This window comes from Pecten maximus, chromosome 7 (assembly GCF_902652985.1).
Source record: "Pecten maximus chromosome 7, xPecMax1.1, whole genome shotgun sequence".
NCBI lineage: Eukaryota > Metazoa > Mollusca > Bivalvia > Pectinida > Pectinidae > Pecten > Pecten maximus.
Window position 1 is genome coordinate 10,661,310 of NC_047021.1, and position 10,836 is coordinate 10,672,145.

The 10,836-nt window shown below is 38.2% G+C and overlaps 1 protein-coding gene across 1 annotated transcript; it reads left to right on the forward strand.

Annotated features, from left to right (window-relative positions):
• The first annotated feature begins 607 nt into the window (after nucleotides 1-607).
• LOC117331576 lies at nucleotides 608-10,191 on the forward strand. The gene is made up of 5 exons (XM_033890380.1): nucleotides 608-779; nucleotides 2,296-2,427; nucleotides 3,285-3,417; nucleotides 4,440-4,533; nucleotides 5,739-10,191. The coding sequence occupies exons 1-5, from the start codon at nucleotides 743-745 to the stop codon at nucleotides 6,624-6,626; spliced, it is 1,284 nt and encodes a 427-aa protein (XP_033746271.1). The 5' UTR covers nucleotides 608-742; the 3' UTR covers nucleotides 6,627-10,191.
• Nucleotides 10,192-10,836: the final 645 nt, after the last annotated feature.

Genomic DNA, 10,836 nt, shown 5'->3' on the forward strand with positions numbered 1-10,836 from the left:
ATAACATTTTCCGTGAGTTTCAGGTGGTTATAATGATCATTAGTTTGATTGTAATCACTGTTATCAGTCGCTGTAGGAGGATGAAACCGTATAAACGAATTTGATTGTCACGTTAACCAACATGGGGATTGTGCCCGGATGTTGGTTGATCGCCCCCGTTTCCTATTGTCCGAGTTAACCGTGGAGTCTATTGCCGGTGTCTACCCTGTAACAGATGACTCTGTAAAGGTTATATATATGAGACATACACGTTTTAACATCTGTCTGACTTTCCAACTTATAAGGTGAAACATAAAAAAGGATGGAAATAAAACAATTCATGTTCTGATGTTGAAATCCTCATTGTCAGTAGCTTCGCTCGCTTCATGTTGCATAGTAAATTTCAAATCGAGGGTATACAAACTTGTGAGGCATTAAAATTAAAGTACAACTGAGGAAAAAATATCACAACGAATGTTTCATAACGGCATAAACAGGAAAAGAATGTGTAAATGTCATCAACTTGATGTATGACACAAACTACGGTGTTTGTATGGACTGAAGTGGGGGAACATGTATTTTACCAGCGTGTATATCTGGCCTACACACTACGCGCTGCTTAAGTGGACCCACTTCCGGGCCGGAAGCGTGTCATCAGTTTGACAAAGCAGAAGGGAGAACGAGAAACTCCAGTATAGAAAATCAAAATGGCGTACTGTTTCTAATCAGAAATGAAACGTATTGGAAAAGGAAATTCATCACCATGGTCCAGACTAAACACAGGATGAAAAAGAGCCAAGGTAGGTTTGATTCCTTTCGATACTAGTGTCTAGTAGACCATATACTTACATAGAAACCACTCGAGTCCTTATCCTGACTGACTTTCAGTTATAGCAACAAAATCAATTTTAAGGTACTTCATGATTAATATGTGATATATAAAGATACATGTGAGGTTATAACCTATACGGATTCTATTTAATGCTAGAAAACTATTGATAGATGTGTTACTAAAGTTTGTCAGTACAGTTTGGGAAGGAGAGACCAGACTGGCCGACATTTCACATAAGTGGTCTACATATTTCTGTGTACGTATCATTTACTAAGAAGTGTTCTCAGTTCACAGAATATCTTTTATGTGTTTAAAATGTCCTATAATTCAATATGTACACTTAAATAATTATATCATCATGGTAACCAGTTTGTTCTGTTACCGACATGTCCTGAGACACTGATACAAAACAACGGGGGTCATTTTACATCTCAGATGTACTTTCAATTGATAAAAGCATTGCGTTTATGTGCATCTTAAACTGTTATATGAATCAAGGGTTACACGGACTCTGTCACTTCCTGTCTTACCATCAAGACCATGTTCCTTGTAACATACAAAAGGCACAGTGGGCTGAACACTTTTTTTTGTTGTTGTTGCTTTTGGTTCTTATTATGTTTTCTCATTTTTGTGTGTATTTTTGTTCTATTGATAATGAAATCCTGATCGTGTATTATTGAGATATTTACAGAGGTTAAGTGGTTGTTGGACATGGTCTTTATTTCACTCGAGTTAGTTATCTTATAAAGGTTGCAAAAGACACGAGTTCGTGATATTAACGGGAGTGCATTCTGTCTGACATATATTCTTTCGAACGGTCGCTTTTCCCTTAAAAAAATAAAAATAAGGAGTTGAATTTCTTCACGTAACCGACATATATATCAAGTCACAACCTGGACATGGCTGTATACGACGTCGAAGCAATTCCTGAAAACAAGTTCGGGTCAAAGTTCAAAATCTCAACCAATCAAAAGACCGGAATATACTGTACATGTATATTCAACAGTTAATTAATAATTAGATTATGTTGGCTACAAGTATATATCCTCCCTGTTATCTCTGTAATCATTTAAAATAATACAGAACACTTAAAGTTACGAATACATGTTAACATTTTAATCCTCAAATTGTTTAACGTCAGTCTCCTTGCTTCAGGTGTTGCTTAAATTGGCATCCCCATACAGAGTATCTCTTATAATAGACATACACAGATCTACAATACTGTCAGACGCCCCGATATCGTTGGTTATTATATCTCGTCATTATAGTAGCAGTCCGGTTGTCACCAGTTACCCAGTCAAGTCTGACCCTTATATTCAGTCTTAGAATTCTGGTACGTTGCAGCGATAAGTCATTAATGTAAATAATTGATTATTATATTGGGACCGCACTAAAACACTTCCCTGTCGCCTCCATCCAGACATTTCACCATTAGATATCATCCATTAGATATCATCCATTAAATTTTTTTTTTATTTCTATAGATAACAACATAGACTTGTATGATGTATGTTGGTCGAAATTTTTCGACATTGATGGGAACTCAGTCACACTAACCAGCAGCACTGCCGGTCCGAGTACCTCCCTTGCTCCGACGGATGGCGTCAGTACTAAAAGTGAGTACTTCAGACCTCCATTGCTGTTACAATGTTGCTTGCTCTATCTGATTACAATAGAAAACTTTGGTGGTATTTCCATTTTATTACCTCTTCTACTACTTGAATACCTTGGTTTACAATTAGTATTGTCATTCCAATCATCCCGTCCCATCATCCTGCTTATATATTTTGGGTCGATATTCGACCCCTTTCCAATGGAAAAGGTGATTGGAAAAGGTGATATTTTCCCATCAATTTAGGAACCAAATTTCCAATCTTATTTTTTGAAGATGAAGAGTCTGGTACTTGTCTTGCTTGTTAACTTTGTTGTCCTGTTACATTCGTGTAAACTCTAAACAGTTTTTGCATAGAACAGAATAACTAAAAATTATTCTTTTTCCAAAGTCCACCATACGCTACAAAAAAAATCCAAATTTCATTCATGTTTCCCAAATTGACCAGGAAAAACACTAAATCAAAGCTTCGTAAATTTGATAACTTAAAACACCATCCAAACTTTACTGGTCTGAAATGCATACAATGTATTTAGTCATACTGACACAGTTCACGGGGACAGAACTGCGGACAGATTAAATATGATTCACCCAATATTTAAGACACTAATTAAGTAAGCTTTCAACCAAGTTTCAATGAGTTCATTTTGCCATTTGGAGCAGAGATATCTCGCCATTTTCTCCATATAAAGATGCCATTTGTCACTAACTTACTAGTGTACCGATTACTGTTCATAAAACATGATATTTTAATGTTTTGATATTTAAATGCTTCAATCATTGAATCCGAAACTAAATACATTTTTGCTTAGGTAAGACCTATATCAAAGTTTCTATACTGGTTGGATGTTGGTATTTCAGAGCCTTTCAGTACCATACCCCACGCGATGGTTTACGTTATAGGAGCCTCTGCTGTGTTCGTCCTCGTCATGTGTATGGTTTTCCTCGTCTGTATGGTCATGTCTCGAAAGACTCGCAGTGAAAGAAGGAGACGGTAAGTCGCACGTCATCCCAACAATACGGCAGTGAGATTCGTATACGTAAATAGGCCATCCTAACAATATGGCAGTGAGATTCGTATACGTAATTACGTCATCCTAACAATATGGCAGTGAGATTCGTATACGTAATTACGTCATCCTAACAATATGACAGTGAGATTCGTATACGTAATTACGTCATCCTAACAATATGACAGTGAGATTCGTATACGTAATTACGTCATCCTAACAATATCACAGTGAGATGTGTATATACGTAATTGCGTCATCCCAACAATATGACAGTGAGATTCGTATACGTAATTACGTCATCCCAACAATACGGCAGTGAGATGTATATATACGTAATTACGTCATCCTAACAATATCACAATGAGATTCGTATACGTAATTACGTCATCCCAATACTATGACATCGAAATTCGTTTACGTAATAATGTCATTCTTACAGTATGGCAGCGAAATATGCATACGTAATTACGTCATCATATGGCAGCAAAATTCGCTTACGTAATACCATCATCCTCACAATACGGTACCAAAATTTGTATACGTAAATACGTCATCTGAACAATATGGCAGCTAAATTCGAAAGTTGCTGAGTTCATACTGAACAGAGAGCGAGGTAATATTTCCCTAATATTAATCTAGTTAATGTGTTGTAGATACTTTGGCTACATATACCTATCTGGTCTGTAACAAGTTCTCATGTCCCTGTGGTCTGTAACAAATTCTCAGGTCCCTGTGGTCTGTAACAAATTCTCAGGTCCCTGTGGTCTGTAATAAATTCTCAGGTCCCTGTGGTCTGTAACAAATTCTCAGGTCCCTGTGGTCTGTAACAAGTTCTCGGGTCCCTGTGGTCTGTAACAAATTCTCAGGTCCCTGTGGTATGTAACAAGTTCTCAGGTCCTTGTGGTATGTAACAAGTTATCAGGTCCCTGTGTTCTGTAACAAATTCGCAGGTCCCTGTGGCAGAGGCCAGTTGAGGTACTCTATTTATATTTGTTGTTTACAGAAAGGCGGCCGAGGCGGATTGCAATGTGATGAAGACGACCCTTACGAGCATTACTGACACAGAGGAAAATACAGCGTACGCTGAGGTCTCCATGGTAAGACAAGGGTCACTCCATTAAATCCATCCTAGTGAGAGCTAAATAGTACTACTCACTTTATGTACTCGGGCAAGACTGGATACCATGCAGATCTTAAGTTTTTTTTTGTTTTTTTTTAAAGAATTGCCAAGCTAAATTGTAATACTACCTTATTTCCCCTGGTTTGAAACTTAGAATCAGACATATCCTAGGGACCTAAGTCGTTAAAGCTTAGTTTCAATTATAAGTAATGGAGGGACCGGAGTTCTAGTATTAGTAGTGTAAGGGATGGGGTCCCAGTATTAGTAGTGTATGGGATGGGGTCCCAGTATTAGTAGTGTAAGGGATGGGGTCCCAGTATTAGTAGTGTAAGGGATGGGGTCCCAGTATTAGTAGTGTATGGGATGGGGTCCCAGTATTAGTAGTGTAAGGGATGGGGTCCCAGTATTAGTAGTGTAAGGGATGGGGTCCCAGTATTAGTAGTGTATGGGATGGGGTCCCAGTATTAGTAGTGTAAGGGATGGGGTCCCAGTATTAGTAGTGTAAGGGATGTGGTCCCAGTATTAGTAGTGTAAGGGATGGGGTCCCAGTATTAGTAGTGTAAGGGATGGGGTCCCAGTATTAGTAGTGTAAGTGACGGGGTCTTATCTATTGGTTGTTGTGTCATGATAGAGGATCTTTGTGATAAGTTTGTGTACACCAAGATAATAGAGGGGGAGGGGGCGATGTTCCGTTATAGAGATTGGAGACACGTTAGGGAAATTACAGTATAATGACTGTATACTCTGTACTCATAATGTATTTCGGCATAGTCGTTTAATATTCTTTTGGCCCGGAAATGACGCGACAGGTGGAGTTACTGGTCAAGATGAAGTATGTGATTGGTCAATGTAGGGGTAAATGTAAATTGCAGATATGCATGCAGTTAAAAAAGAAACAAAGATAAGAATGAATGCAAGCTGAATAAGTGGATGTATCTATTTAAATGACACATTAATAAAGAATATATTCCTGACTCAAATGCAGTCTTATTATCACCAAAAATGATTCAAACTGATATAATTTTGGTATCCGTACTGAAACGCATTAGTTCGTCAATTGATTTTAACGGCAGTTTTACATCATAGCCAACAGCATTAAAATTATGCCGTAAAGATATTTTTTGTTTTGAGGTAACTTGCATAAAGTAAGCTAATTGGTGATAAATATTATGTTTATTTCAGGGAGATCCGACGTATCGAGATGGTCATATTGAACTGCCAAGTAGAAAGCGAACTAGGCTAGGAGGAGTGTCGAACGGTCTGCAGACGGTGAAACGATTCTTTAGTGTAGAAGGCAATCAACCGACAACGGCACAGCCATATGCTGCGACACGGGAACCAACGCGCCGGGACCCACTTCCGGCTATACCGGAAGCTGGACAAAAAAGTAATAGCTTTCCACGATCGCGCGAACAAAGTGAAAAACGACTTTCATATAGAAATCCGGAATACGAGGAAATAGGTCCAGACATTTTCCGCAGGAGTCATATTTATAATCCTTTGGACAGTTCCTTAAAGGTGACGGTCATGGGTGGAAACCCATATGAGGCGTTACGTCAGAGCACCTTAGCCCCGATACCGGGCTCAACCCGGAGTCTACCCCGAGAAGGCAATACGGAAGATAACTACTTTATTGTGGAGAAGGAAGGCGATGGTTATTCCAAAGTGGTTAAAAACAATGCTCCAGTGGATGGGGCGTATTTTATAGTAGAAAAGGAGGCCGAGGTATCGTCTCCTGAGGGACCCCGCTCACCTGATAATGATGGTGATATCGATATAAACGTTATACCACCATCTTCACCACAGACAGTATCTGACGAGGACGCTGAGCGACAACCCATGCTAGGTACACATTCTGAATATCCGGAAGCTACTGGGGGGTCTGATAATAACTATTTCTTGTTGGAGAAATCTAATGGGACAGCGACTGCGGAACCCGATTATCGGGACTACGTACAACCGATGGACAAACAACGTAACTCATACATCGATATCCTTCCAGATCATGATAATTTTGTTGACATTAAAAAACAGTCGGACGAGCGGAGGAGGGTATTAACGGATACATAGCCGTCGAATTTTGCTGTATATTACTGTTCTGGGGTGTGTAATCTGGACGGTGACACTGGGGTGTGTAATCTGGACGGTGACACTGGGGTGTGTAATCTGGACGGTGACACTGGGGTGTGTAATATGGACGGTGACACTGGGGTGTGTAATCTGGACGGTGACACTGGGGTGTGTAATCTGGACGGTGACACTGGGGTGTGTAATCTGGACGGTGACACTGGGGTGTGTAATCTGGACGGTGACACTGGGGTGTGTAAGGTGCTGAGTCGTAGAATGACGTTGATATCATCTGCTGAGCCGTAAAAAGTTGTACACATTTGATTTTGAACCGGCATATGATATTGTATAGCGTGGTTATTAGCAATATTATAATTCATACTGTGGTTAACGTTCTTAGCCGTCGTATGCTATTGTATAATTTGGTCCTTAGTGTCGGATGATATTGTACATGTAAATTGCTGCTCTGAAACGTCGTATGAAATGGTATACTATAGTTCTAAGCAATCTTATGTTATTTTCTACTCTGTCCCTAGCCGTCGTATAATATTGTATAATATGGTTCTTACCGTCGTATTATATTGTATACTATTGTTCTAAGTCGTCGTATGATATTGTATACTTTGGTTCCTAATGTCGTATGATATACTATATACATTGGTTCTTAACGTCGTATGATATTATAAACTGAAATTATTAGCCGTCGTGTGATATTGTATACCTTGGTTCTAAATATCGTATGATATTGCAACTGTAAATTGCTTTTCTAAGCCGTCGTATGAGATTGTATACTGTGGTTCTGAGCCGTCTGATGGTATTGTTTACTGTGGTTCTTAGCCGTCGTATAAAAATGGTATGCTTTGGTTCTTAGCCATCGCATGGTATTGTATACTTTGGTTCTAAGACGTCGTATACAATTGTATACTGTGGTTCTGAGCCGTCGTTTGATGTTGAATAATGTAGTACTGAGCCGAAGTATATATATATGATATTGTATATTTGCGGTTCTGAACCGTATTTTGATATTGTATCGTGCTGAGCCGTGGTATGATATTGTATCGTGTTGAGCCGTGGTATGATATTGTATCGTGTTGAGCCGTGGTATGATATTGTATCGTGTTGAGCCGTGGTATGATATTGTATCGTGTTGAGCCGTGGTATGATCGTGTTGAGCCGTGGTATGATATTGTATCGTGTTGAGCCGTGGTATGATATTGTATCGTGCTGAGCCGTGGTATGATATTGTATCGTGTTGAGCCGTGGTATGATATTGTATCGTGCTGAGCCGTGGTATGATATTGTATCGTGATAAGCGTGGTTTGCTGACGAATAAGAGATATTTGAGTTTATTGTTTTTCTTGATTTTTCGTGCTCGCTGATTGGTTAGAACTGTGTCAAGTGAACATCTGTTGCACTGATATAAATAGACTCAAGGGGAATCCCCGCCATTTATCATTTTGAAGCTTGAATATATATAGTGCATCAAAGTCTATCAGAGTCAAGCGTTCCTAAGACCTAGTTACGAAGCGGCGTTCTTTTGGAAAAAATGAATGAAGCAGACGTCAACAAACAGCTAAAAACATCGCAATTCCCCTCGCTCAGTGGAGAGGAAATTGAATCCATATTGGATAACTCGGATTCAGTCAATACTAAAAGGGCCACTATGCCCTAATTGCTAAGGGAGTATCTGACGTCGAAAAATCTAAACGAATTTAATGATGAGGTAGATCATTAATTTTATTATTCAATGATTAATTCATTATTAAATTATTCTTAAAAATAATGTCTCGATTTAACATGTTTACATTGCAGAGACAAGAAAGTAAAATTTGTTTTGATCGAGTTTTTCTTTTTTAATTTTCTATCAAGAAAAAAAAATCTAGAAAAATAATAGAGTGCTCAATTGTTGCTTTTTGATTTCGGTCAATTCGTCCTCGGTCGATATTGTTTTCTTAGGTCAATATATATCGACCTTATCAAACTTCTATAATTATACAGTATTAATTCATATGCCATACCAGACGCGTGTTTGTTTAAGACGTAAAAGGTTGTTAAAGGAAAGGTGTGTGTGTCTTACATTTTTCTTTGGTTGTTTGTTCGACAACAGTAGAAATCTAACATGCTTTTTTTTCATCAAATTCAGAAGCGAGATTACTTTTAAGTACTAAATATATAATAACAAACTTAATACTCCATGAAATCTTTGCAATTTCCCAGTGTTTGCTTCGAGTAACTATTAGACGAAAACGTTCTGGGATTCAAGAATTCTCATACCAAGTCCGGCCTAACTTTAAAATCATCCCTGTGTTATGCATGTATCGTCAGTACCCACGTAATATATATCCTCGCCAGTCTCGTATTCATGAATCATTTATGAACCAAGCCCGGTAATGTGGTAAGTACCGAAAATCTGACCAATCAGAAACGTTGTTGTATGTGCTCTTTGGTTTGTTTTACAAGATGACAGTATACACAAATCATAGACGCGGCCAGTTTGGTGTGACGTTTCTATTTTTCTAAAAAGAAGAGTTCCTTTTTAATAAGAAATATTTAGACTATTCGATAAAAAATAGAATTACAGAAGGTTTTCAATACAGTGCTCCCACGGGTCAAACGAGTGAAAGAAAGAGAATAGGCCTACTCCGTAGGAGCCGGCGATCGATGGGTGGCATGCATGGTGAACCATACAGAAAGTTGATACCGTGTTACACTATAGGGTTTTGTTGACTTGGACTTACTACCGTATCGGACTTAGTACTTACCATGCTAGATGTATACGTGTGTGTGTGTGTGTTTAAACAGTATCATCATCTCGTCCTATACTAGAATACTTCGAAAATTCATATCACGATATTTAACGTGTATTATCGGATATTTACATTTTTGTTATTTGTTGAACCTCGAAGTCTTATCGAAAGATGCAAAAAACAGGGAGCAAATCCCCGCAAATATCCGCCAGGGAGTTTACGTGGTCGAAAATTCTAAGACACTGTCAACAAGAAATGAATATTTTTTTTCCGAGTGGTAAACCTATGTCCTCTCGCTAGTGTATTGTACGGCTATAAAGTAACGTTCCGGAGCGATACACTCGGAACTTCTTGCGGTATATTCATATCAACCACTGGAAATGTATAGGGGTGTTTGTTTCGTTCGTTTATTCCATAAATTGTGTAACCAATCTGTTTTTCAAACAACATGGCGGCACAGTGAACGATTTCGTTCACCGAGGGTTTAGATCAGATTGATTAGGCTGCTACATGCTTACAAAAGTTAGGAAATGTGCTTGAAGATACTTAATATGTCTTCTTACTATACAATACAAGTTAGTAATTTTGATATTTGCTCCATGTTTTTGGCAACTTCAAGGTTCGACAAATAGCAAAAATACAAATATACGATCATAAATGTTGAACCGTCGTAGTCTTATATTATAGGACTAAAACATTGTCATACAAAAAAAAGTCGATATACATGTACAATTGAATGTATCCATTGTAAGTACATCGTATCTTTGCAATGAATGGTATGTTGACTTTAAGAAGTAATAAATTTGTGTGTATTGATTGATTCTGAGTGCCTCGTATAATAACATAACACGTTTTATGAAAACTGGGATTTTCGGTGATAATCACATGGAGGCGGCGTTTTTGGATTGGATAAATGTCGATGATAAGCTATATATATATCTGTGATAAGTATCTAATAAATCAATCTACTGACAATTCCTTGACATAGTGATCTATGTGGTGCTGACAGACGAGATATGGTGGACTGGTGGTAATAGGGCGTCACATCCACGTTATCGTGTAGAACAGACACGCCCGCCTCCTATGAATTGTACATGATGAAATTTCTTAGCAATAAGTTAAACTAAACATAAAGGCACCACAAACATACCATAGTCATACCGTGAACAATATACACCAACTTCATCAAGCATACCACAAATATACATCAAGCATATCACAATCGTTATTGAAGGACAAGTAATATGAGGCCAAGTCCTACCAAAATTCACGTCTGATATCCCAAAACTATAAACCCACAAAATAAACAGCTTCCATGTCTACTGCTCAGACTATAAACCGACAAAATAAACAGCTTCCATGTCTACTGTCTCAAAACTATAAACAGACAAAATAAACAGCACTTATGTCTACAGTCTTAAAACTATAAACAGACAAAATAAACAGCATTCACGTCTACTTTCTCA